The sequence below is a fragment of the Trichechus manatus genome, unplaced genomic scaffold, assembly GCF_000243295.1.
Source record: "Trichechus manatus latirostris isolate Lorelei unplaced genomic scaffold, TriManLat1.0 scaffold00048, whole genome shotgun sequence".
In the NCBI taxonomy this organism is placed as follows: Eukaryota; Metazoa; Chordata; class Mammalia; order Sirenia; family Trichechidae; genus Trichechus; species Trichechus manatus.
The window spans coordinates 7,980,877-8,008,114 of NW_004443984.1; the positions used below are offsets into that span (position 1 = coordinate 7,980,877).

Genomic DNA, 27,238 nt, shown 5'->3' on the forward strand with positions numbered 1-27,238 from the left:
CAGGTTAGGTCCCCTCCCCAGCCCTTCCTATGAACTCCATTTCCACCTTCTGCCATGACCCCACCCCATGGAGCAGGTTTGACGCAGGCTCTGGCATGGCCACCATCCGCCACCCCACGCCACTGGCCCTGGGCCAGTTCCACACCGTGACCCTGCTGCGCAGCCTCACCCAGGGCTCCCTGGTTGTGGGCAACCTGGCCCCAGTCAATGGGACCTCCCAGGTGAGACCCACACCTGACCCCCTATTCCCAGCCCTCACCCCTGCCCAGCCTCTGCCTGCTATTCCTCACTTCCTTACCTCCCTAGGGCAAGTTCCAGGGCCTGGACCTGAATGAGGAACTCTACCTGGGCGGATACCCGGATTACGGTGCCATCCCCAAGGCGGGGCTGAGCAGCGGCTTTGTAGGTGAGCCCCTTCCCCACTCGCAACTGGGGCCAAGCCTCGGCTGGCTGGTAGAGCCCATGGCAGCTCGGGAGGACGTTGTAGGGGTGGGCTGGGACTGGACGGGCTTCCTGGGACCCACCTAGCTCATCCTGCCTGCTCGCCCCCCAGGCTGTGTCCGGGAGCTGCGCATCCAGGGTGAGGAGATTGTCTTCCACGACCTCAACCTCACGGCACATGGCATCTCCCACTGCCCCACCTGCCGGGACCGGCCCTGCCAGGTGACCCTGCCATGCAGCCTAGCCACCCCATCCTCTGCCCTCGGCTGTAGCTGGCCTCTGTGGTCAGTAGGGGAGGGCTGGAATGTCCTTGGCCTGACTTCTGGGGGCCACTTTGCAGAATGGGGGCCAGTGCCATGACTCAGAGAGCAGCAGCTATGTGTGCCTCTGCCCGGCCGGCTTCACCGGGAGCCGCTGTGAGCACTCGCAGGCCCTGCACTGCCACCCAGGTATGTGCCCACACCACCCAATCACTGCACCCTGGATACTTACCTCTGCCCCATTGCTGTTCCTTCATAGCCGCCCCCACCTGCTGCTCTGCAGTATTAGCCATGTTACATCACTCTTAACTCAAGTAGTACTCCCGCCATGTACTCACCCTGCCCATCCCATGTACATGCACCTCCCCATCACTGTTACCCAGTTGCCCCTCTCTATCACTGTTACCCAAGTGCCCACCTCCATCACTGTTACCCAGGTGCCCACCTCCATCACTGTTACCCAAGTACTTCCTACTTCTCTTATTGCTGCCACTCAGGTACTCACTCTGCTCCGTCACTTGCTCCCTGGGTACCTACCACCTCCCCATCTTATTCCCCAGGTTCCCCCCCACTACCTGCTACCTAGGTACTCATTACTCTCCCAGTATTATCCAGGTACAGTCTTTTCAAGAACAGCACAGTCACTCATTCATACTGACCCCCCCCCCCACTCCACTACTACCGCCTCTACTCCCCCAACCCCGCTGTTAGCGCTGCCCAGCCTCCTCGGGCCCCACCCTCGCCGTAATCCATTTCTCCCTCCTCGCCGTCGGAGTTCCTGGTTGGTGCACACAGTGAAGCATTGGACTACTAGCTGAAAAGTTGGCAGTTCAAACCCACCCAGAGGCACCTCAGAAGACAGGCCTGGCGATCTGCTTCCAAAAGGTCACATAGCCTTGACAACTGTGTGGAGCGCAGTTCTACTCTGCACACATGGGCTTGCCATGAATCGGAATCTACTCGACAGCAACTAACAACCTCCTCAGCCAGCTCCTTATGCAGCCCTCCCAGGCTGGTGTGGCTGTAATTTAACACAGGCCCCTGGGACAGGATGGGTAGGGCCCTCCCTGGGGGGGCCCCACCCTCTCTAGAGTTCCCTCAGGGTCCCCATTGGCCCTTGTCTCCCCCAGAGGCCTGTGGGCCAGACGCCACCTGTGTGAACCGGCCTGACGGTCGAGGCTACAGCTGCCGCTGCCACCTGGGCCGCTCAGGGGTGAAGTGTGAAGAGGGTGAGTGGAGCCAGTCTAAAACTCCTAGGGACCCCAGTAGAGTGGGGAAACTGGGCGGGGGCACTCTTGGGCCATGATGGGTCATGTTGTTGTGTGCCGTCGAGCCCATTCCAACTCATAGTGACCCTATAGGACAGAGTAGGACTGCTCCGTAGGGTTTCCCAGGCTGTAACCTTGATGGGAGCAGATGGCCAGGTCTTTTGTCCTACAGAGCGGCTGGTCTGTTCAAACTGCCGACCTTTCAGTTGGCAGCCAAGCGCTTAACCGTTGCGATACCAGGGTTCCTATGATGGACCATATGGATGATAACATTTTTCCAGAACCAGAGGACCTTAAAGTAACTTGCCCATCCTGAATCCAATACTGGAGGGCCTCCAAAGGCGACCCCTATCTTGGAGATCTTCCTAGGCAGGTCTGCAGTGCCAGGGAGAATGGGCCTCCAGTGCTGCTATAGCTGTTGCCCAGTTGGTCCTGAAAACTGGAGAGGGGGGCAGGTAGGGGTCCAGGAGGGGCTCTGGCATCCCCACTGCCCCCAGCTGAGCTGTGGCTGCTGCAGGTGTGACAGTGACCACCCCCTCCATGTCGGGTACCGGCTCCTACCTGGCACTGCCCGCCCTCACCAACACACACCACGAGCTACGTCTGGACATTGAGTTCAAGCCGCTGATGCCGGACGGAATCTTGCTGTTCAGCGGGGGGAAGAGTGGGCCTGTGGAGGACTTCGTGTCCCTGGCGATGGTTGGCGGGCACCTGGAGTTCCGCTACGAGTTGGGCTCAGGTGAGCACTGGGCAGCAAATGGAGATGGGTCTGTAGATGCCAAGCTTTATGACCCCCTTGGCTCCCTTAAGGAGGCTCAGTGGAATAAATTCAGGAGTCAGACAAACCATTCCATCATATTTCTTCTCTGCGTGTGACTTTAGGCAAGCCCTCTCTGAGCCTCAGTTTCCTCATTTGGAAACCAGGAAGCTGTAGGAAGCTCCCTATTTGCTGAGTCCTTGTATGTGGTGGGGTGGGGCAAGAGGCCACTTGTGCACCTAGCCCTGCCTGGTGTCCTCCCCAGGGCTGGCTGTTCTGCGGAGCCCCGAGCCACTGGCCGTGGGCCGCTGGCACCGCGTGTCTGCAGAGCGCCTCAACAAGGACGGCAGCCTGCGGGTGAATGGTGGACGCCCCGTGCTGCGCTCCTCGCCGGGCAAGAGCCAGGGCCTCAACCTTAATACCCTCCTCTACCTGGGTGGTGTGGAGCCATCCGTGCAACTGCCTCGGGCCACCAATATTAGCACTCACTTCCACGGCTGCGTCGGGGAGGTGAGGACCAGCCTCCAGAAGACAAGTTGGGAAGAAGAGGGGGTGTAAACTGGGCCCCTCCGCCTGTAGCCAACCCAAGGCCCTGGGACCAGACCCTTCACCCCTCTGAGCCTCAGTGTTCTCATCTGTAAAACGGGGATAGTAACACCTCCTTTGTACTGAGAACTGACTGGACTAATGGATGCTCCTGGTACATAGTAGGCACCCAACTTACTTTCCTCCCTACCCAGCCCTAGAGAATCTCATGCTACCACTCAAGCTCCAGTTTGGGCTCCCAGCTCCCTCTGCTACACTCTCTCTGCTGGCACACCCCTGTGCCTCTGTCTCCTCTGCCCCCATTAGTCCCTCAGTGCGCCTGTGCCCACAGGTGTCGGTGAATGGAAAGCGGCTGGACCTCACCTACAGCTTCCTGGGCAGCCGGGGCATCGGACAGTGCTACGACAGCTCCCCATGTGAGCGCCAGCCATGCCAAAATGGCGCCACCTGCCTGCCTGCTGGCGAGTATGAATTCCAGTGCCTGTGTCAAGATGGCTTCAAAGGTGGGGGAGCCTGTCCCCAGCTTCAGGGGCGGGGGGCGGGGGTGGTCAGTGACAACTGCTGCCCATGACCACTCACTCTGCCCTGTCCAAAAGGAGACCTCTGTGAGCACGGGGAGAACCCCTGCCAGCTCCACGAGCCCTGTCTGCATGGGGGCACCTGCAAGGGTACCCGTTGCCTCTGTGCCCCCGGCTTTTTTGGCCTGCGCTGCCAAGAAGGTAAGCCAGTCCTAGCTTCTCTCCACCTCCCTGCTGGGCCCTGGGGCTAGACACAGTACCCACAGTTGTCTCTGCCTACCACCTAGAGTCTGCTCTTCCCCCGTAGGCTCTGGACATGGTACAGCCGAGCCTGACTGGCATCTTGAAGGAAGTGGGGGCAATGGTACGTACTTGCCACGGACAGCCAGAAAAGCTGGGCAGGCTTGTCTCCTCCTCTTCCAATGACCTACATCCTCATTTCTGGCCTCCAAGCAAGACAGGCTCATATAAGGGGCTCACTGGGCACAAACGGGCAGAATAAAAAGAAGAGCACAGCCACACAGAACTGGGTCCTGCCCCATACTTACGGCCTAAGTAAACTTGGGCAGTCCTTGAGCAACTCTGATCTCAGTTTCCTTTTCTATACTCATGCATTCAGTCAGCAAACATCTGCTGTGTGCCTAGCCTTGCTTTGGGACTAGGAAGTTTAAAACGAATAAGGCAGGACCCTTGCTCTCAAGGATTCCGCCATCTTTTTTAAAGTAAAGATAATAATAAAGAATGAATGCTTATTGAGCATTTACTATGTCCCGGGCACTGTGCAAACCACTTTATAGACACATAACTTCTTATTTATTACGAATCTAATAGGAGAGACAATGGTATGCTGGTTATAGACTTGAACTGTGGAATCAGCCTGCCTGGTTCAAATCCTAACCCTGCCACTTACTAGCTGTGTGATTTGGAGCAAGTCATTTTACCTCTCTGTGCCTCAGTGTTCTCATGTATGAAGTGGAGATAAGTAACATCCTTCCACGAGGCTTTTGATGAAATTTCGTCTGGGGGTAAAATGATGTAATATATTTAAAATGCCTAGAATAGTGTCTGGTATGGAGCAGGTACAGAATGTTAGTTTTGTTAGTATTATATCTAGTTCATAGGGTGGTTCTAAGGACTCAGCTAATGAAATGATGTTTCTAACTGGATATGAATCTCCCAGCACAGTGGCAGGCACATAGTAGGTGCTCGATAAATATAAGCTGTTAACATCATCATTGGGTGGAGGCTTGCAAAGTGTCCCCTTCCCTTGTAGCTGCCAGGCCTACAGTGGTGAGCAGATAGGGCTGGGGATGTGGATGCCACACACTGTATGGACATCAGAGCCAAAAGGCCCAGGTTGCGATCCAGGCTTCCCACTTAACTGGGAAAGTCCCTTCATCACTCTGAGCTTGTCTTCCCATCCGTCAAGTGGAGATAACACAAGGGTTCCTAAACTTTTGTGTGCCGCAGACCTAGGTGAGCAACTGTTTGCTCAGGACTAGGGGGTTTCTCTGAAGCCCTGGTGGTGCAGTGGTTAAAGTGCTCGGCTGCTAATCAAAAGGTTGGCAGTTCAAACCCACCAACTGCTCGGTGGGAGAAAGATGTGGCGGTCTGCTTCCGTAAAGATCACAGCCCTGGAAACCCTGTGGGGCAGCTCTAGTCCGTCCTAGAGTGTTGCCATGAGTCAGAATCGACTCGACTGGCAATGGGTTTTTTTTTGGAGGGTGTTTCTCTTGGAATGTGGGACTTTCAGTACTAAAACCAGGACAGAACCAGACAAACAGGGTGGTTGGTCACCCTCCATGGACCTCGTCAACTGCACAAAATAAAATACATCGTATTTCAAAGGAAACCAATGATACCCAAACAAGGTTATCAAAATACTTTTTTAAATTTGCTTTATAATATATGCACTTTTTTTTTATTGTGCTTTAGGTAAAAGTTTACAGCTCAAGTTAATTTCTCATACAAAAAATTATACACATATTGTTTTGTGACATTAGTTACAATCCCCACAATGTGACAGCATGCTCCCCCTTTCCACCCCTGGTTCCCGGCGTCCATTAAACCAGCTCCTGTCCCTTCCTGCCTTCTCATCCTGCTTCCGGACAGGAGGTGCTCGTTTGGTCTCGTGTATCTGACTGAACTAAGAAGCACACTCCTCACCTGTATTATTTTTTGTTCTGTAGTCCTGTGTAATGTTTGTCTGAAAAGTAGGCTCTGGGAATGGTTTCAGTTCTGGGTTAACAGAGCATCTGGGGACCATAGTTTCAGGGGTTCCTCCAATCTCTGTCAGACATTTAAGTCTGGTCTTTTTAAGTAATATATGCACTTCCTTATTGACACATTAAATAACAAGATCTAGTAGTGTTCTAATAGCTACCGTAATTTCGAATCAGTGATAAGTGTGTAAACAATGATTTGAAAGATCTGCAACTACTGTCATGTGCTAAGCAAATATGTGTGACTTCTCTTAGTGTCAAAGTCTCAGGTCCTGCTACTGTGACTGTGGTTTGTTGCCTACATCCATACTTGAAGGACCTGCTAACTTTCAGTGAGAAATGAGTGAAAATACAGATGTAATTTTTCCCCATCCAAGTTCACAAACCCAAATTAACCAAACCCATTGTTGTGGAGTCTATTCCACCTCATAGCGACCCTATAGAACACAGTAGAACTGCCCCACAGGGTTTCCAAGGCTGTAAGTCTTTATGGAAGCAGACTGCCACATCTTTCTCCCAAAGAGCAGATGATGGGTTTGAACTGTCGACCTTCTGGTCAGCAGCCAAGCACTTATCCACTGTGCTACCAGCACTTCTACTTCCAAGTTCACAGATCCCCTGAATTCTGTCCATGGCCAGTTGGTCTCCAGGGCTGCAGGTTCAGAGCCCCAGTAGTGATACATGTTGGCACGGAGGTGGGGATCAGGTGAGCTGAGGAGGGATGGGTTGCTCCTGCAGGTGAGCAGGTGTCTCACCATCCCTCCTTCTCCCTCAGACGCCCCTGGGCAGTACGGAGCCTATTTCCACGATGGCGGCTTCCTCGCCCTCCCTGGCCGCAGCTTCTCCAGAGGGTGAGCTGGGTGTTGGCAGAACTGGTGGGCCCAGGGAAGTGGGGAGGGCACCTGGGATGTGGACCTCTCTGCCCCTCACCTGCTGCTCCTCCTGCAGCCTGCCTGAAGCACCTGAGACCATCGAGCTGGAGGTGCGGACCAGCACGGCTAACGGCCTCCTGCTTTGGCAGGGCGTGGTGAGTGGGGGGCCTGGGGGCAGGAGGCCAGCCTCTTGGTAGCCAGAGCAGTGGGGAGAGAGGAAGGAGCTACAGCCTTGGGGGCCCCGGCTCTCTAGACTGGGAACCCCAGAGACCCCATGATTCCCTGGCAGGTGCTGGGAGAGACCAGCCAAGGCAAGGACTTCATCAGTCTCGGGCTTCAAGACGGGCAGCTCGTCTTCAGGTAGGTGGTTCTGGCACCCTAACTCATCTTCTCCCTCCCACCCCCGCAAGTGGCTTCCCCTCTGACCAGCCTCATGGGAACCTGCAGCTCCCAGCTATACACACACACACACACACACACACCCACCCACACACCCACACACGCACCGTCAGTCCTGCCCCAGCTCACACCTACTTGGACTCCTGTGACCTGTAGCTACCAGCTGGGCAGTGGGGAAGCACGCCTTGTCTCTGAGGACCCCATCAATGACGGCGAGTGGCACCGAGTGACAGCGCTGCGGTAAGGCGCCCAGCCAGGCACTAGGGAAAGGGTCCCAGAGTTGCAAAGTGGGACAGGATGCCCCCACTGTGGGCAGGGAGGCAGGCGCTGAGCTCTGAGGAGGCAGAACTTGAAGCCAGGGCAGGGAGAGAATACGCCAGCCAGAGCACAGACTTCCTGGGCGGGACAGAAGTCCAGGGGTGAGGTCAGGCAAGCACTGTAGCAGGGGGCATGCTAGGACGCCGTGCTTGTGGGGCCAGAGGTCTGCCCTAGTGGGAGGAGGAGAGAACTCAGGGGCAGGGGCAGACTTCTCAGCCTGAAGTCTGTAGCAAAGGGTGGAACTCTGTGCTGGGTAGGGGAAGGCGGGGAATGCGTAGGGAGGAACCTGACCCAGTTTCTCTGCAGAGAGGGCCAGAGAGGCTCCATCCAGGTCGATGGTGAGGAGCTGGTCAGCGGCCAGTCCCCAGGCCCTAACGTGGCGGTCAACACCAAGGGCAGCATCTACATCGGTACGTCTTGTGCTCAGGTCTTTGTGTGGGCCTGGGCCTGTGTGGTCCTTGGGAGGGAATGGGGCTCTTCCAGAGCTGGAGCCAACACAGCCTTCCTCCCTTCCTCGACTCCTGGATCCCAGGCCCAACAGCTGACAGCCACCCCCGCCCCCATTATCTTCCCACAGGCGGGGCCCCCAACGTGGCCACACTCACCGGGGGCAGGTTCTCGGCGGGCATCACAGGCTGTATCAAGAATCTGGTGCTGCACTCTGCCTGGCCTGGCGCCCCACCCCCACAGCCCCTGGACCTGCAGCACCGCGTCCAGGCAGGGGCCAACACGCGCCCCTGCCCCTTGTAGGCACCCGCCTGCCCCACACAGACTCCCGGGCAGCGCCCTAGCCCGACAATGTCGAGTATATTATTATTAATATTATTATTATGAATTTTTTTGTAAGAAACTGAGGCGATGCCACGCTTTGCTGCTACCGCCCTGGGCTGGACTGGAGGGTGGACACGCCACCCCCCACCCCACACACACACACACCTGGGCAAAGCCACAGGGCTGGTAGGCAGGGCAGGTTGGATGTGACCGGGTCTCAGAAGGCCTCCAGGAACTGGGGCCAGGCCTGGTGGCTGGGTGGACCCAGAACAGCCCCTGCTGCCCCTGCAGCTGGAACTCCCCAAGGCAGAGCTGGACCGCCATCTCTGCAGCCCTTGGGCAGCCTTCATTCCTATGAACGCCCTTCGGACACTCCAACCTCAGCTTACAGCCTGGTGCCTCACCAGCTACCTGAGCAAGAAGGCGCCAGCAACAGCCTTTGCATGCTCCCCCGGGTCGTGAAAGCTCTTGAGCACCAGCCATGGAGCAAAAGGCAGCTCACCCCTGGGCAGCAGCTCCCTACCCTCACCAGCCCATGTTCCAGCCCCTCCACCTCTTCCCAACCAGCCTCCCCTCCTCCCACCAAGCCCTCCTGGCCTGCCTTCCCCCCAACACCCAGTCCAGGGACCCTGCCCTCAGGGGCTGCAAGGGAAACCCCACCCCAACCCTTACCAGGAGCTGCCACCAGCCGAGCCCAGCACTGAGAGGGTCTCCCCCCCGACACCAGGCTACATCCCACCACCCATCTGGAGGTGAAGGCCCAGGGGACAGTGGGGGAAGGTGTTGGTGGTCGGGAGGAGTTAGTGCCTTGCAGGGTAGGAGGGGGCCAGAGCTCATGACTAGGGGGATGGAGGGGAGATGACAGCCTGGCCCCATCTGTGGAAGCCTGAGGGCCCAGCTGTGGGTAAGCGCCCTCCCACCAGCAGCCGCAGACCATGGGGTCAGGCCACCTGGCCTCCATGTCCTAGAAGGGACACTCCTGTGGTCTTTGTCTTGGTTTTTCTTAAATAAACGGTGCTATCCCTGCCAGGGCTATCTCCTGTGTCTTTGACTAGTGCTTGACATGGTGGAACCTGAGGGGGGGCTGGGTTGGGGCACAGCAGTGCAGGTAAGGTCTGGGAGGGAAGCAAGGCAGCTTCAGGCTAACGAGGCCCCCACTCTCTGACCTGGGCTTGGGGGTCCTGCCCTCCAGGTTACTCCTGTGGCCCTCACGGCAACCTTGTGAGGCAGGAATCATCCCATTTTCCAGAGAAACAGACTGAGTCTCAGAGGATTAAGTGACCCACTCAAGGGGGCTTCAGAGCTCAGGGACTGTTTGACCCCAGAGCCCACTCTGTTCTCCGACACCTGCAGCCTCTCTAGGGATGGCCTTCCTGACCCTGGACTGCTGGCTGGCTCGGCTGCTGCCCCCCGGGGACGACCTGGCCAGGACATGCATAGCAGATGGTACAGGCTGCACTGCAGCTGAGACAGAGTCCCCAGGCCCCAGCCCACCAGGCCAGCTGGCCAGGGGAGCAGCAGCACCAGAGGAGGCCCATGAGGAGGCCAGTGGAGGCCAGGAGCAGTGAGGAGGCCAGTGTCACCCTCCACAGCTGGAGCCCTGCAGAAGGAAAGAGGGCTTACTCAGGGGTCAGCCTGGGCCCACTGCTCCTGTCCCCATGCCCAGAGAGGGACACGTGATCTTGGCAGGAAGAGCAGAGCACGAGGGTAGCCAAGAGCCGTCTGTCTACCTTTTGATGCCGCATCCTGGAGAACAGGGTCCCGGCCTGCAGGGGTAGTCCTCTCAGCAGCAACCTGCAGGGAGCCTGCAGACCCGAGAGCTAAGGAGTCAGTCAGTGGCTGGGGGACATCGCCATCGGTACTCTGGACCTGGCTGGACATGGAGGTAGGACCTGCAGTGGGACATGACAGAGCTAACACTGAGAACTGCCCTTTCTGGAGCACGCCATGTCTTATTTAATCCTTATACCCCCTCTCTGAGGTTGTAGTTATTAATATCCCCATTTTACAGATAAGGGAAATAAGGCACACAGAGGTTAAGTCACTTCCAAGCTCACACAGCTGGAAGTGATAGGGGAGGACTTGAACTCCCACAGTCTAGCTCAGGGCCCAGGGTTTATGAACAGAGCTACTTCTCAAGATGCACACAAGCCACTGGGAGAAAGGGAAGGAGGATGTACACATGTACCAAGCACCGTGCTGTGTGCTGGGCCCAGTACCTATAATAGCACACATCAGTCTCTGATAACTCTGAAAGGTAAGCTCATTAACCCCATTTTACAGATAAACTGAGGCATGGAGAAGGTCATTCTTCCACTCCCTTGACTAGTATTTCTCGAGTGCCTACTATACCCCAGACATTGCTGTAGGGACTGGGGGATACAACAGTGAGCAAAATAGACAAAAATGTCTTCATGGGACTGCCATTTTAGCACAGGGAGACTGACAAGATAGAAAAATTAATATATCATGTCAAATGGCAGTTCATGGTATATTCAACAGTCTTTGCCAACACCACAGATCAAATGCATACTTCTCCTGTCTTGCTTTTTCATTATCCAACTTTGGCATGCATCTGGACAGCCAAAAGAATGAACAAATCAGCCTTAGAAGGCATACAACCAGAATGTTCCTTAGAAGGGAGAATGGCAAGACTTGGACTTGCTTACTTTGGACATGTCATCAGGAAAGACCAATTGCCGGAAAAGGACGTCATGGTTGATAGAGAGTCAGTGAAAATGAGGGAAACTCTCAATGAGATGGACTGACACAATGGCGACAATGTACTCAAACATACCAATGATCATAAAGATGGCGCAGGCCCGGGCAACGTTTCATTCTATTATACATAGGGTCAGCATGAGTTGGAGCTGACCACATGTCAAATGGAGATAGATGCTACGAAGAAAAATTAAGCGTGGAAAGGAAACAGTGAGGCTGGTTGGGCAGGGTTGCTATTTTTAAATAAAGGGGTCAGGAAAGAACTCAGAGAAGGGGATGGTTAAGCAGAGACCTGCAGGGGAAAAAGGGAGGCGCACGCAGATCTCTGAAGAAAAGCCTTCCAGACAGCAGAAATAGCCCATGCACAGACCAGGAGGCAGGACCTTGGCAGGAGGAACTGTGAGGGGGCCCTTGGAGTGGAGCCAAAGGAGCAAGAGGGCAGGTGGGAGGAGGCAAGGCCGGGGAGGCGACAGAGCCAGATGGTGCAGGGTCTGTGGGGCCCTGTGAGGCTTTGCTTTCGCTGAGTGAGATGGGGAGCCAGCAGAGGGGCTTTGAGCATGCGAGTGACATGATCCGAACCAATGTTTTAAAAGGCTCCCCTAGGCTCCCCACTCCTGACATGTGGGCTGTGCATGGTGACTTCCTTCCAAATTGTACAGTGGAAAGAGGGGATAGAGTAACTTTACAGTGAAGAAACCCGACAAACACTGCCTCAGTCAGGTGATCAAGGTCAACATCAACAGTCACAATCACGTCGATAGTATGTACCCTTGTATGTGATGAAAGTGGCACTTCACCTCTGTAGTCTTCCTCCCCAAAACCCATAACATCTGTTTTATAATGAGGGGAAACATCAGACAAAGTCCATTTGTGAGATAGCCTACGAAATACCTGACCAGGGCTCCTCAAAATTGTCAAGATCATCAGAAACAAAGAAAGACTGAGAAACTGCCACAGCCAAGAAGAGCCTAAAGAAAACATGCTGAGTAAATGTCACGATATCCTGGATGTGATCCTGGAACAGATAACGGACGTTGTTGTTTGTTAGGTACTATCAAGTTGGCTCTGACTCATAAAGACCCTGTGTACAACAGACCAAAACACTGCCCAGTCCTGCGCCATTCTCACCATCATTGTTATGCTTGAGCCCATTGTTACAGCCACTGTGTCAATCCATCTCATTGAGGGTCCTCCTCTTTTTCACTGACCCTCTAGTCTACCAAGCATAATGTCCTTCTCCAGGGACTGATCCCTCCTGATAACATGTCCAAAGTGTGTGAGACAAAGTCTTGCCATCCTCATTTCTAATGAGCATTCTGGCTGTACTTCTTCCAAGACAGATTTGTTTGTTTTTCTGGCAGTCCATGGTATATTCAATATTCTTCGCTAACACCATACTGCAAAGGCATCAATTCTTCTTCGTTCTTCCTTATTCATTGTCCAGATTTCACATGCATATGAGGTGATTGAAAACACCATGGCTTAGTCAGGCACACCTTAGTCCTTAAAGTGACATCTTTGCTTTTTAACACTTTACAGAGATCTTTTGCAGCATATTTACCCAATGCGATGCATCCTTTGATTTCTTGACTGCTGCTTCCATGGGTGTTCATTGTGGATACAAGTAAAATGAAATCCTTGACAACTTTAATATTTTCTCTGTTTATCCTGATGTTGCTTATTGGTCCAGTTGTGAAGATTTTTGTTTTCTTTATGTTGACGTGTAATCCATACTAAAGGCTGTGGTCTTTAATCTTTATCAGTAAATGCTTCAAGTCCTCTTCACTTTCAGCCAGCAAGGTTGTGTCATCTGCATATTGAAGGTTGTTAATGAGTCTTCCTCCAATTCTGATGCCTCGTTCTTCATATAGTCCAGCTTCTCGGATTATTTGCTCAGCGTATAGACTGAATAATTATGGTGAAAGGGTACATCTCTGACACACACCTTTCCTGACTTTAAACCATGCAGTATCCCCTTGTTCTGTTCTAACAAGTGCCTCTTGGTTTATGTACAGGTTCTGCATGAGCACAATTAAGTGTTCTGGAATTCCCATTCTTCATAATGTTATCCATAATTTGTTAAAATCCACACAGTCGAATGCCTTTGCATAGTCAATAAAACACAGGTAAACATCTTTCTGGTATTCTCTGCTTTCAGCCAGGATCCATCTGAAATCAGCAATGATATCCCTTGTTCCACATCTTCTTCTGAATCTGGCTTGAATTTCCTGCAGTTCCCTGTCGATGTACTGCTGCAACTGCTTGGAATGGTCTTCAGCAAAATTTTGCTTGTGTGTGATATTAATGATACTGTTGAATAATTTCCACATTCTGTTGGACACCTTTCTGGGAATGGGTACAAATATGGATCTCTTCTAGTTGGTTGGCCAGGCAGCTATCTTCCAAATTTCTCGGCATAGATGAGTGAGCACTTCAGTGCTGCATCAGTTTGTTGAAACATCTCAACTGATAGCCTTGTTTTTTGCCAGTGCCTTCAGTGCATCTTGGGCCTCTTCCTTTAGCACCATTGGTTCTTGATCATATGCTACCTCCTGAAACTGTTGAATGTCAACCAGTTATTTTTGGTACAGTGGCTCCGTGTATTCTTTCCATCTTCTTTTGATGCTTCCTGCCCATAGAATCTTTTGCCCACAGAATCTTTCAGTATTGCAACTCGAGGCTTGAATTTTTTCTTTAGTTCTTTCAGCTTGAGGAATGCCAAGTGTGTTCTTCCCCTTTTGGTTTTCTATCTTTACTTTGTCTTCTCGAGCCGCCCTTTGAAATCTTCTGTTCAGCTCTTAAAGGATGAACTTTAGTTTGATAATTGTCATGATTGTTAGCTGCTGTTGAGTCAGCCCCATGCACAATGGAACAAAATGCTGCCCATAGCGTTTTCAGTGGCTGATTTTCAGAAGTAGATCACCAGGCCTTTCTTCCTCATCTGTCTTAGTCTCTAAGCTCCACTGAAACTTGTTCAGCATCATAGCAACATGTAAGCCTCCACTGATGGGTGGAGGCTGAACTGAGGTGCATTGGCTGGAAATCAAACCTGGGTCTCCCACATGGAAGGTGAGAATTCTGAACCACAGTACCCTCTTTAGTGAATAATAATGTATCAATAAATGTAATCAGTGTCACTTAACTGTACATGTAGAAAATGTTGAATTGGTGTATGTTCTGCTGTGTATATTCTCAACAACAAAAAAGAAAATAAATTATTAAAAAAGAAAAATAACATGTCAATATTGGCTCATTGATTGTAACAAATGTATCATATGAAGGTAAGATGTAAACAGCAGAGGAAACTGGGAGCAGGGTAGATGGAAACTTTCTGTAGTGTCTTCTCAGTTTTTCTGTAAATCTAAAACTGCTGTAAAAATAAAGTCTATTAAAAGTCAAAAAAAAGGGAAGGAGAGCAGGGGAGAAAGAGTGTGTGTGCATGAGAGAGGAAGGGAAGACGGAAGGGAGGGAGGGAGGAAGGAAAGAAGGAAGGAAAAAGAGAAAGAAGAAAGGAAAGAAGGTAGGAAGGAAAAGAGGCTCCTCTGGGCTGCTGTGCGAAGAATACACAGTAGGGGCAAAGGGCAGAAGTGGGAGACCAGTTTGGAAGTTATTGCAACAAACCAGACAAGAGATGGTGTGGCTCAGAACAGGCGGTGGGGCTCTGACGAGGACCGAAGGACTGTGGATGGCTTCTACATGGGCTGTGAGAAAAAGAAAGGCCTGAAGGGTGACTCTAAACAGCTTTGGGCCTGTGCCAGTGGGATCTAAAGTTGCCACTTAGAAGGGGAGGAATGCCCAGGAGCAGGGTGGGAGAGGGGTCAGGAGTTGAGTTTCTGCAAGTTCAGTTTTAGGTGCCAGCCGCCTACACATCCGTGTGGAGATGTTGAGAAGGGAGGCAGTTATGTGACTAGAGTTCAAGGACAAGTCCAGCTGGTAAGCCAGAGTCAAGGGCGCAAAGTTCGCAAGTAGATGAGGTCACCAAGGGAATGAGTGTGGACAGAGAAGAAGAGGCCTTAGGAACTGAGCCTTGGGATGATGCTTCAAGCACAGTGCATGAGTCAGGGAGATAATGTTGCTGTGTGCCGTAGAGTCCATTCTGACTCATGGCGGCCCCATGTGTGCAGAGCAGAACTGCTCCATAGGGTTTTCAAAGCTGTGACCATTTTGAAGCAGATCACCAGGCCTGTGTTCCGAGGCACCTCTGGGTGGGTTTGAACTGCCAGCCTTTCAGTTAGTTGAGCACTTAGTCATTTGTGCCACCTGGGGATTCCAGGAGATAAGGAGAAACTGGGAAAGGAGACTGAGAAAGTGTGGCTAGTGGGGTCCTGGGAGGAGGGAGCGATGATGCTACAATTCAGCACTGAAGCCCAATGCTGCTGGGGGGGCAGCTCAGATGAGGACTGAGCACTGGCCTTTGGGTTCAGCAACATGGAGGTTGCTGGTGACCTTGACGAGCAGTCTCAGTGGCTGGTGGGAGCAAATGCCTGATCAGAGTGGGTTCAAGAGAGGCTGGGAAGAGAGAAACTGGACAAAGTCAACCTCCACTGTTCTTCCAAGGATTTTTGCTGTAAAATGACAGAGAAATGGGGTGGTAGCTGGAGGAGGTGGTGGCAACAAGAATTTTCTGTTGTTGTTTTAATGAAATGACAATATATCAGCCTGTGGATGGCAGTGATCCAGGTCTGATGGTGTAGGAGAACCAGAGGGAGTGTGGTCCTTGGGTAGGTGAGAAGGAATGGGGTAAGTGCACACATGGAGGACTGGCTTCAGAGGAGGGCACACACAGTTCAACCCCAGTAACGGGTGGAAGGTTCAGGAGATGGGCACGGATGCAGGGAGGTGGGTACCCAGGGCCCAAGGCTCACCATTAGAAAGGGGCAGAATTGGGGTTTGAAGTCAGGCTCGTCCATCTCCAAAGCCCACCCTCTTTCCATCACACCAGTGTCTTAGGACATCCCAGGACCTCTGCTGCTATCCTGTGAGATTTCTAACCTCTCATCATTTTTATGGAGCTTTGGAAGAAACAATATTTGACCCTGGAAGACCATTCATGGAAGAAACAATGGAAGCAAGTCATGCAGCAATTCCAGCACACAGCTGACGTCCAGTCCAGAGTCTTCCGTTCAACATCCACTGTTTGTTGAGAACCTGGTTTGTCGGCATGTGCTAAATGCTGGCTGGGGATACAGAGGTGGAAGATCGACAAGGCTGCAGCCTTCCCAGAGCTTACATCCCACTGTGCCACCCTTTCCCAGCCCCCATCTGTCCCCTGCCAGCTCCAGGACATGACTTCCCCTCACTCTGATCCTCAGGTTAAAGGAGGTGGCTGAAGATCAGTGTATCTACTTCCCTGACCGCCCTTCCCACTTCCAGCCAGGCCTGCTACTAGTCTCTGCAGCACCTTTGTGCAAATTGGAAAAGGGTACCCACTCTGGGCAGCCACAGCCCAGCAGGTACAGGGTTTAAGTAAGCTCCTGGAAACTTTGAGCGAAGAAAAAGATAACCCTTCTTTGAGCAGATGTTGTTTCCTCAACCCCAACACCATACTCACGCTTGGGAAGCACAGACAGGTGCCTTTTTGCAGCGAATAAACTGCAACTATACATGGCAACCCTGCCTCAATCTCACCCTGATGGTTGGATGTGACATCTCCAGACCCTTAGGTAGGATATTCTGGTCCCCTATGTCCAAATAAGTCATTCCTGGTTATGCTACTTGCTGGCGTTGTGACCTTGGGCAAGTCATTTCTCTTCTCTAGCCCTCAGTTTCCCCATTTCTAAAATGTGGGAGTTGGGCTGGATCAATGATTTTCAAAGTATGCTTGAAATACTGAGTTCCTGAGTTTCCGTTAAGGGTGATGGAAGAATTTGGAAACAGTGAGGATGGTTGCTGTGGTGAAACGAGTTCCTTTATGTGACCTCTTGTCTTGGTTGTTTGGAAAAACAGCTTGAGAGATTTTTCCCCTAAGCCCTGAAGAGTTACATTTGCCCTAGTTTTCTACCCTAGAAGGTTTGTTACTTTTGTCCAGGTTGATTGACATCTCCTGGCTAAGCTGTAAACAACTTGATGGTTTGATATTTTTGTCTGGCCCCCCCGTGCTGCAGCCTCCCCTGTGATTGGTCTATTTTATGCACCTTGCAGGGATTGGTCAATATACCATAGACTGTGCCAATGAAGTGACTATGGTCCACTGAGAGAGGGCTGGTCAGTTTGTGGCCCTGCTGGGAGGGCCATGCCTTGAAACTGACAAGGATTTTTCTTATATATGCAGCTAATCCCACGGAGGTTTCAAAAAGAGGAAAAGGAGAAAAGGTAAGAGAGGCAAAAAGAGAAAAGAACAGAGAGAGAGGTGAGGAACCTCCTAAAAGAGCTGTAATACAGGTCAAGGGCTGTTAACACCAAAGACAGCAAGAGGTCTAGAAGGGGCCCTGTGACAGAGTCTGTGGCAACAGGCCCAGAAGGGGCCCTGCAGCAGAGTCAGTGGTGATGGCAGAAACCTGCTGCTAGGAATGCAGCTAAGGGAGCTGAACAAAGCTGCTACGCTGGCTGTGAGCTGGGTCAGTTAGAAATGGAGAGGCTGATGGCAGGGAGGCCAAAGGCAGAGAGGCCTGCACGGCTGAGAGGGGGTGTGCATAGCTGAGAGGGAGCATGCAAGGCAGAGAGAAGGGCCTGCTTTCTTGCATGGCCAAGAGGAGTTGAGAGAGCTATCCTGTACTGAAGAAGGGAGTGATGTGCTCTCCAATTCCAGTGAGCCTTCCAGACTTTGCTATATGCTTCCTGATCCTGATCCTGAGTTGTAGCCTGTTAATCCTGATCCTGAGTTTACCTGGTTACTTCCTTAATAAACCACTTAATTGTATGTACAGTTCGTGAGTTCTGTAAGACGTTGCAGTGAACTGTCAAGCCCAAATGGGAGGGAAGAGTGGTACAGTGCAATGAATCACTTTTATATGGCCTTTGTCACCATGGTCTTGTAACTCCCACCAAATGACTGGGTGGGACTATGCTTCTGGCCCACCAAGGGGATTGGATAACTTGCTAATAATGCAGATAAGGTGCATGGCACCTTTGTGGGGGTGGGACCATGGAAATAAGGTGTATGAAACCCTAACGAGGGGATTGGTCAGTTTTGCCATCCCACTAGGCTTAAAATGAGCCATCTCAGAGGCAGACAGGGGGTCATCGTTACTACCAAGAAGAAAAGAAGGGAGCAGAGCACACCCTTTGGACCGGGGTCCTTGCACTGAGAACCTCCTCGACCCAGGAGACAGAGAGAGACAGCTGTAACACCAGAGATGGTGCAAGATGATGAGAAGTGGCAGCAGAGAAGTGGCAGCAGCAGAACCAGGACACCAGTACAAGACAGCATAGTGGACTTCCCAGCCCACAAACTGAGGTGGTTACGGTGGGTGTGAGAGCTGAATGCCTTCTGCCAAGAGGCTTCCTCGTGGAGTGGGATGCCTCTGGGCAGTTGTCAGCAGAGCCAGGCTTACCAATCCATGGAGTGACAGAGCTGAGTGCCTTTGGCAGAGTGGGGTGCCCCCAGGCAGGGAGGGATTACCCAATAAGCAAGGTATACACGAGCTTACTTGTGCTTATTTACTATCTGTAGTACACAATTCCACCTGCTACTCACCATATCAAAGATGTAGTGAAACCCATATGAAATTGGCACTATAGATTAGTAAGTAAACACAAGTAAACCCATGCATACCTTGCTTAATGCAAGCCTGTGCATACTTTGCTTACTGGTTAATTCGCTCCTGCCTCCAGGCACTTACTAGCAGAACTAAAGAGCTTTGTAACACTTGCCCAAGCAGGGCAGAGTCTGGGCAGAGGGACTGAGGGGCGAAGGGGTGGAGGGCCAGAGAGAGGTCTGCCTGCAGGCACGGCTGAGAAGAGGATGTGCTGATCAAAGAACTACATGCTGAGTTGTTCCTGATCCTGAATTGTAACCTGTTGCTTCCTTAACAAACCCCGTAACTTTGAGTATGGTCTGTGAGTTCTCTGTGACCATTGTAACAAACTACCAAACTCAGCAGAGAGGTAGAGAGTGCCATGGGAGGGATGACTGGTGTCAGAATTGGTAAAAAAAAAAAGGTTGGAGAGAGGAAGTATGTCTGACTTCTGCCTCATAGGAATCAGCCTTGGGCTGTGTCTTGGGTCTCCTTCCCCCTTGTGAAGTTAGAGGAGGTCAGATGCCCCTGCCCCACTATTTTTTACAAGTGCTAAGGAGAAGGGGAGCAGCCGGTGTCAGAGATGGAATGGTATAGCAGCTTGGAGAATTTGGAAATCTGAGATATATTTGACCTCCACCTCATAGGAATTGGCTTTGTGCTAATTCTCATATTTGAAATTATTCACATAGTAGTGCAACATGATGAACGTAATTACTGTCGCTGAATTGTATATGTAAAATCTTGAAATGGCAAATGTTTTGTTATATATATTTTTTACCACAATTTAAAAAAAAAAGAATCAGTGTGTATACCTAAAAAAAAAGGATGCCTTGAAGGTCATACTCAGAGCCCTCAGGGGGCCATCAGTCAGTCAGGGTTCAGAGCCCCGCCCCCGGTTAAGCAGAGTTATCTCTTCTTTTGATGTCTTGGGTGTCTCTGTGCAATGTCCCGTTTAGGGAAAATTTTCTACCACTAAAATAGCATTTGAAAATAGCTGGATTGGATAATCTCTAGCACTGTTCTAGCTCTGACGTTCTCTGATCCTTTACCCACTGGTCTAACTCGATTCCCTACGACCACGCTTTCACCTTATTCTCCCTGGTCTGTTGAGGAGGGCTGTGCACCTGCCTCCTGCCTCCTGACTGAGGCCCTGCCCCCTAGGAAGGGTAATAAGGGCTAGACTTCCCTCCCAGCTTCTCAGTGGGACCCAAGCCACATCTGTCACTAACCTTTGCAGCCAGCTGGTGGCTGGGAGGCTGGTCACTGCCGTCGCCACAGTTGTCCACGTCCCAGCAGTCATACACCAGGCTTGGGGGGAATGCATCTGCCATTCTGACAGCGGAAGTAGCCACCACAGAATCCTGGGGCCAAGAGGGGAAGCCTAGGGTGAGGACCCTAGGCTGGGCCAGTGACACAATGGGGTGTGTGGCGCTATAGTGCGGGCATGCGGGAGGTATGAGCAAGAGGGGGCTTGCTATTATGTACGTGCAGACAAGAGTATGGATGAGTGTTTCATGGGGAGAGAGGTGTAGGATCACAAGAATGATGATCATGGCTAACATTTATTGAATTCTATTCTGTGCCAGGCACAGTTCTAAACAGTTCACATCCCAGCTCATTTAGTCTTCACAACAACCCTATAGGGTAAGTACTATTCTTAACCCCATTTTACAGAAGAGAAAACCAAGGCACAGAAAGGTTAGGGCTGTTGACGAAGGCCACAAAGCTCATATCTAAGTAGCAGAATGGGAATTCAGTGCCAGCCAGGCTGGTTCTGTAGCCTGTGCTCATGAACACTGAGGCACACAGTGTGTGTGGGTGCGTGTTTCTGCACGTTTGTGCATGCACCCTAAGTTTCTGTAAAGGGTGATGGAAAATTTGAAAATCCCAGTAAACTTAAACACCCTCAGCAAATCCTCACTCTGGGCTTTGCTCTTGCCATCAACTCTGCCTGGAATTCTCTTCCCCAGATAACTGCATGCTCATTCCCTCAGATCTCCACTCAAATGTCAACTTATCTGGAAAGCCTTCCCCTGACTTCCCTATAAGAATAGCATCCGTTCAACGCATGCCAGTTCTCTTACCCTCCTTACCCTGACTTGGGTTCCTCTACAACACTTACCACCATCTGCAGACTACGTATTTACTTGCTTATTTGCCTAAGGTCTACCTCCCCCACGAATGTCAGCTCCAAGAGGGCAGGAACTTCTGTTTTGTTCGCTGCTATACCCCTAGAGCCCAGAGCAGTGCCTGGCACATAGCCAGTACTGAATTAACATCTGTTAAATGAATGAATGTGCACACAGGTGAAAGAATTATATGACATGGTGTGGAGGGTATGGCAGACACGTGTGCTTATCTAGCATCCCATTCTGTGGAGAAAAGGTAATTCAGCTGGGACTGACCAACACCATGGCTCAGAGGTGTGCATGTGACTAAGCCTGACCAATCAGAGTATTCCATTTCCGGCTACAGGAATGGACATATAAGCCACATGACTAATCAGATTCAACCCCAGGACTTTTGCTAGAGCCATAAGAGAAGATGCTTGCTTTCAATTTTGTTGAAGTTGGAGCTGTAAGGGTGATGTGAACTTGGAACTGCCAAGTAGAAAGAAGAGCTGCCTGAGCTGGAAGCCAAACACACCCACATAGTGCAAAGATAAAGAAAGAGAACAGAGAGTCCAGGTGACATTGTTTGAGCTCCTGGATCCAACTATACCTGAATCCACCCTTTAATATACCAGTTTAGGATCCCCCCGCCCAAGATGCCCTTTGGCTTAAGCCAATTTGAGTTGGGTTTCTTTCATTTGCAAATGAAAGCTAATACTCTAATTTATAGGAAGTGTGCAGGGGTAAGAGTGAATGTCTATGAGAGAGAAAACACAAACATTAGTGTGGGAATGTATGGGGAGTCATATGTGAGCAGGGTGTGCTTGCAGGTGTAAACAATTGCGATTATGTGTATGGTCCAAACATACAAATGAATGTTTCCTGAATCAGACCACAAAACTGACCCAAGGAAACCAGAGTCATGATAGGGCTTCACCACTGCCCCCTTCTGTCTGGAGCGCAGTTCTGCGAAAAACATGGAGCAGCTGCAACATTCTTGGCCTTCCTGGCTGACAGCTGCACCTCAAAGGAGGACAAGACCCCAGGGAGGGAAAACAGGAGGGAGGAGGACAACACCCCTGGGCCGATTTCCAGTCAGCCAGTGAGAACTGTTTGCAAAGGGACAGAAAGGAACCTTGGCCTGCTACAGCCAACAGGAGCCAGAAAGGGGAACGCAGGCACCATCGATCATGGCCGCAAGGATTTAGGGTGCACATTTCACATAGTTCATTCCAGAGCCGGAGACTCCAATGGGGAAGAGAGAGAGTCTAAAATCCAAAATTCAGACCGTGACCATATCCAGGGAAGAAGGAAGGTGAGACTTGACTGAAGAGACCAATGAGAGCACTCCTCGACCAGCTCAGGTGTTAAAGGGCCTTCCATGGCCAGGTATGTCAAGGTCTCGTTCTTGGTGAAACTGTGTTGGCTCTCAGAGACCCCCATGTTCTGTCTCAAAGTGCTTACAAGTCCATGTTGAATTGTCCAGTCTGGATATTGTGCCAGAGATCATGATAACGCTTCATGGTTTTAGAATCTGCTGGGCTTTGGCAGCTCATCTGCTTGCCATCACTGAAGACAGCCTCCACTGCGACATCAGCAAGGTGCTCCAGTCCAGGGAAACCTGTTGGGCCTAAAGCCTTGATCTCAATTTGACCAGGAGGACATACTCTAGTGTTAAAGCCTAGCTGTTTTGCGTATGAGCAAGGAGGGCCTGGGCATGTTACTTAACCTCCCTGAGCCTGTTTCCCCATCTACAAATATGAGGATATCAGCAGGGCAGAGTTGCTGTGATGAATAAATGAGCTCCAGCATGCAAAGGACCAAAGCCAATACTTGCTAAACGATTATTATTAATATCAACTCTGAGAGGTTCCTTTCATTGCTCGGGTGAGTTTCTGTTACTTACAACCTCAAGAGTTCTAATGACTTCCCTCTGCAAATATCTGAAGGACTGACTCCAGACAAAGGAGCCAGTATATGAGCATGAGTGTGTGTGTGTGAGTGTGCACGGTGTGTTGTGAGGCGTGTGATGTGAATTGTGAGTGTGCAGTGTGTGAAATGTGTGTGTGAGGTATGTGTTGTGTCTGTGAGGTGTGTGAATGTTGCAATGTGTAAGTGTGTGAGGTGTGTGTTGTGTGTGAGATGTGAATGTGCAAGGTGTGTGAATTGTGTGTGAATGTGCACAGTATATGTTAGTGAAATGTGTGTGTTTTGTGTGTGCAGTGGTTGTGAACATGTGGATGTTACTGTGGGCAGTGTATGTGTGTGAGCTGTGTATGAGTTGTGTGTGTGTATGAGTAAGAGGTGTACCTGAATGTGTGTGTGCCATGGGCTGGTAGGGCAGTCTGGCATACACATCCGCTCATGCCAGATTTATGGAGTTGATTCTTTGGGTTTGGAATGTCCCCTGCTGTGACCCTCTGACCACACCAGTCATCACGTCCTGGTATCCCTCCCCACCTCTCTGTCTGTCAGCACAGCAGCTAGTGGGGCTGGGCCCCTCTTGGTGCATCCAGGCTCCATGGCCTTCAGTTGCCCCTAGCCTTGATCCTCCATCTTGGCCTTCACCCCAACTCACCCAGCCGGAAAGAGGTGACTTCGCCCATGAAGTCCACGCAAGGCTGGCGGCCTCTGGTGAAGCGGTGCAGGCCCAAGGAGAGTCCAGAGGATGCCACGAGGGCGGGGATGGTCAGGCCGCAGAGAGGGGGCCCCAGGTGCCTGGGTGCCCCCGATGGGCCCTCATAGAACTGCAGGTAGGAGCCAGGGGCTCACGGGTCCCGCTCTGAGGAGGAGGTGTTGGGCTCCAGGGATGCCGGAGACGCTGGGGACGCAGGAGTCAGGCTGTAGACCAGGAAGAAGCAGAACTGGAAGCTGATCCTGTCGCCAGGGGCCTCTGCCCACATCCAGAGCCCGCAGTCGATATCCCGGGCCACAAAGTAGAACCTGCGCAAGCCAGAGTGGGAGCGCAACAGCAGCCCGTGCCCCTGCCACGTCTGCCCACAGAGGCCCACCAGGTCAGCTGCTAGGAAAAACAGACCCTGGAGCCAGGTGGCCTGGTTCCAAGCATGGCTGTGCCCCCTGCTAGCTGTATGACCCCAAGCCAGTCACTTACCCTCTCTGAGCCTCAGTTTTCTCATCAGTAAAATGGGATGATTATGCAATAGTGCCAGTCTCAGATTTTTGTGAGGATTAAATGATTCAAGTCCACAATCCCTTATTCAAAACCCTAGGATGTGTTTCAGAATTTTCCAGATTTTAGAATGATAATATGAAATACAGTATATTATGTTGCAGGCCCAAGTGGAGTCTGCAGCAGTCCTTTGTGTTCTAACACATTCATATTTTTAAAGCAATTGTATGAACATTCGAAGCTGCGCAAATAAAGACAATAAACAGCCTTCTCTCAGGGCAGGTCATGTATTGCCAGTCAATTACTTAAGGACAAATTTTAGTTCTCAGAGCTTTTTTGAATTTTGGAACTACAACTAAAAGACTGTGCTTACAAAAAAAAGACCAGATTTAATGGCCTGACAGACTGGAGAAACCCCGAGAGTATGGCCTCCGGACACCCTTTTAGCTCAGAGGTGTAGTCACTCCTGACGTTCACCGTTCAGCCAGGGACTGGACAGCCCCATAAAACAAAATGGGACTAATGAGGCACAGCAGTCCAGGACTAGAAGGCAGGAAGGGGACAAGAAAGCTGGTGATAGGGAACCCAAGGTTGATAAGGGACAGCGTTGACATGTCGTGGGGTTGTTAACCAATGTCATAGGGCAATAAGTGTACTAACTCTTTAATGAGAAACTATTTGTTCTGTAAATCTTCATCTAAGGTACAAAAAAAAAAAGAGAATTATCTATGTGGAATCAAAGTGACAACAGCAACTCAAAGTTTTGATAGGGAGCCTAGGGGCCAGTGAGATGAAGATAATGGTGATGGAATAATTTGGAAAAGGATAGTGAGAATAGCAGCACAACTGGAAGAATGTAATCGATGTCATTGAATTGTACATGTAGAAATTTTTGAAACGGTGTATCTTTGGCTATGTATATTTTCACCAAAAAAAAAGGTCCTCTAAGGTCGAGAAAGGAGAGTGTGGACATGTCGTGCAGTTGTTAACCAATGTCATAAAACAATATGTGTACCGACTGTTTAATGAGAAATCATTTGTTCTGTAAACCTTCACCTAAAGTACAATAAAAAAAAATTAAAAATAAATAAAAGACTGTGCATAGGCCAGTGCCTAACACTTAATGAGTATTATAGAAATGTTATTAGTATCATCTTATTCAAGGATGAGGCAGCCATAGTTGGCACCTGCCTACCCAACAGCCAGACCATTTCTCCTTGTTAAAACATCCCTGATTCCCTCAGCTATCAGGAAGCAATGAACCCAGCTCCCTTGGTGATTGGTCTAAACCAAACCTTGTAATTCTAATTATATTGGACAGATTTAGGAATTGGCATGTGACCTGGTTCTGGCAAATGAAATTTAATGAGAGATCTGCTGGGGGATTCTGGAAAAGTTTTCCTTCCTGATAAAAAAGAAAGAGAACTATGATGAGCAGCCTCTTTTTCTTTCTGCTGTTGAAGGTTGTTGACGGAGGATGTGATGCTCAGAGCTGCAGCAGACATTTTGTAAGCATGAGGTCATGAGAATTACAGAGAAGCCCTGCCATGATTGAGCCGCTGAATTAACCATCTCTGGAACAACCTAAAGCCACTCTTTTTAAGTGAAATAATAAATGTCCTTATGGTTTAAGCCCCAGTTTTGGCATCTATTACAGCTCAAAACATCTTCACTGGTACAGGATTACCAGTGAAGATTAAATGAGATAAATGCTCAAACTAGCTCTGATTTTTTAAGGACAGAAAGAGAAGAGGTGGTGGGTTTCCTGGTGCATGGCAGGGGCATCAGTGGGTGGCTTAAGACCAGCAAGGATGTGGCTCCTCAGGGAGGAAATTCTCCCTCAGGGCTCAGGATGTGAGAGCATTTTCCCATATCTGTGCAAACTCACTAAAGCCCGAGCCTGCCCAGGAGGCAGACAGGGTAGGGGTGGGGCTTAGATAATGAGCAAAATGAGTACCTTCTATGTTCCAGGCACTGTCCTAAGTGTCTTGCGTGGTTTATCTCATCTTATATACACTTAAAATAAGGAGCACTAGTGGCACAGTAGTTAAAGCACTCAGCTGCTAACCAAAATGTCAGCGGTTCGAACCCACCAGCCACTCCACAGGGGAAAGATGTGGCAGTCTGCTTCCATAAAGATTTACAGCCTTGGAAACCCTGTGAGGCAGTTCTACCCCATCCTATAGAATCACTATGACTCAGAATCAACTTGATGGCAGTGGGTTTGGTTTGAGTTACATACACAATAATAATTAGGCCCATGATGATTCCCATTTTACAACTGAAGAAACTGAGACTTAGAGAGGCGAAACAACTGTCTCAAGGGTACAAATGTTGGAAGAGGCAGAGTGAATGTGTGAACGCAGGGCTGTCTGACTCCAAAGTCCACAGTATTTCCCAGTGCCAGCCCTGAGGGCTGTCCTGCCCACCCTTAAGCCCCTGCTTCTAGGCCCTACCCCTAGACCCCTACTTCTAGGTGATTTGCTGCTCCAGCCTTCCAGAGGAGCTTAGGGTGGCCTTGGGGGCATCAAGCAAAACCAGGCCGAGGGTTTCCCAGGCTCCCCCAACTCAAGAAATTCCAGCCCATCAGAGTGAGTGATGACTGGGAAAGTGGCAGTCTCTAAGAGTGGTGGAGACCCAGGTCTCCTGCCCGCCCTGGCCAAACCCCCTCATACTCACCTGTCTCCAGAACAGACATGGTTAGGGCAGCCACCCCCAGCAGGAGCAGGCTCAGGGGCAGCCACAGGAGACAGGCCTCCATCCAGGCCCTGCTGCACCCAGCAACAAGGCACACCTGCAGAATCTTCAGCTGGGGGGGGGTCTTTGGGGGCCTGGCCAGGTCAGGGGAGAAGGCCAGCAGGGCACAAGCAGCGGGGGGAGGCAAGCCCACCAGCTCCTCTAGTCTCTTCACAATGGTCTTGTGCTCCCCGTTCCAGATCCTCCTTCAGGTCAAGATAGTGTCTGGGGTTGCCATGGAGATTTGGGGCTGGGGCTGGAGACTGGGGAGAGAAGGCGGAGAGGATGTCTGCTTGCCCCCTGCCAGATGGAAACCAAGAAACTCAGATCCTGTTCAGCCACAGGGCTTCTGGGAGGCAGACCCACAGACCCTGTTGCCTTCCTGGACAAGTTGCTACTTTAGGAACTGAACTTGAGGAAGACCAAGGACACCAAAGCATCTTCTCTGAGGGCCTACAGAGGCAGCAAGTAGTGAAGGAGCACTGGAAC

At 50.9% G+C, this 27,238-nt stretch overlaps 2 protein-coding genes across 2 annotated transcripts in view; one reads left to right on the plus strand and one right to left on the minus strand.

Annotated features, from left to right (window-relative positions):
* The window catches only part of HSPG2 (heparan sulfate proteoglycan 2), a 91,610-nt gene extending 83,259 nt beyond the window's left edge, over nucleotides 1–8,351 (plus strand). Inside the window, exons 84-99 of the mRNA XM_004377268.1 lie at nucleotides 77–221; nucleotides 307–406; nucleotides 554–663; nucleotides 782–890; nucleotides 1,832–1,930; nucleotides 2,487–2,708; nucleotides 2,992–3,236; nucleotides 3,604–3,775; nucleotides 3,869–3,991; nucleotides 4,098–4,154; nucleotides 6,788–6,863; nucleotides 6,961–7,039; nucleotides 7,174–7,244; nucleotides 7,440–7,523; nucleotides 7,908–8,011; nucleotides 8,179–8,351. Of these exons, the coding sequence (XP_004377325.1) occupies nucleotides 77–221; nucleotides 307–406; nucleotides 554–663; nucleotides 782–890; nucleotides 1,832–1,930; nucleotides 2,487–2,708; nucleotides 2,992–3,236; nucleotides 3,604–3,775; nucleotides 3,869–3,991; nucleotides 4,098–4,154; nucleotides 6,788–6,863; nucleotides 6,961–7,039; nucleotides 7,174–7,244; nucleotides 7,440–7,523; nucleotides 7,908–8,011; nucleotides 8,179–8,351 (1,969 nt within the window). The remainder of the gene's footprint in view (nucleotides 1–76; nucleotides 222–306; nucleotides 407–553; nucleotides 664–781; nucleotides 891–1,831; nucleotides 1,931–2,486; nucleotides 2,709–2,991; nucleotides 3,237–3,603; nucleotides 3,776–3,868; nucleotides 3,992–4,097; nucleotides 4,155–6,787; nucleotides 6,864–6,960; nucleotides 7,040–7,173; nucleotides 7,245–7,439; nucleotides 7,524–7,907; nucleotides 8,012–8,178) is intronic.
* Nucleotides 8,352–9,991: 1,640 nt separating this feature from the next.
* Nucleotides 9,992–26,774, minus strand: LDLRAD2 (low density lipoprotein receptor class A domain containing 2). Its single transcript, XM_004391459.1, is given in 7 exon segments — nucleotides 9,992–10,053; nucleotides 10,103–10,264; nucleotides 20,002–20,028; nucleotides 20,031–20,088; nucleotides 20,090–20,133; nucleotides 23,462–23,902; nucleotides 26,693–26,774. Coding segments are annotated over 7 exon segments (876 nt in total).
* Nucleotides 26,775–27,238: the final 464 nt, after the last annotated feature.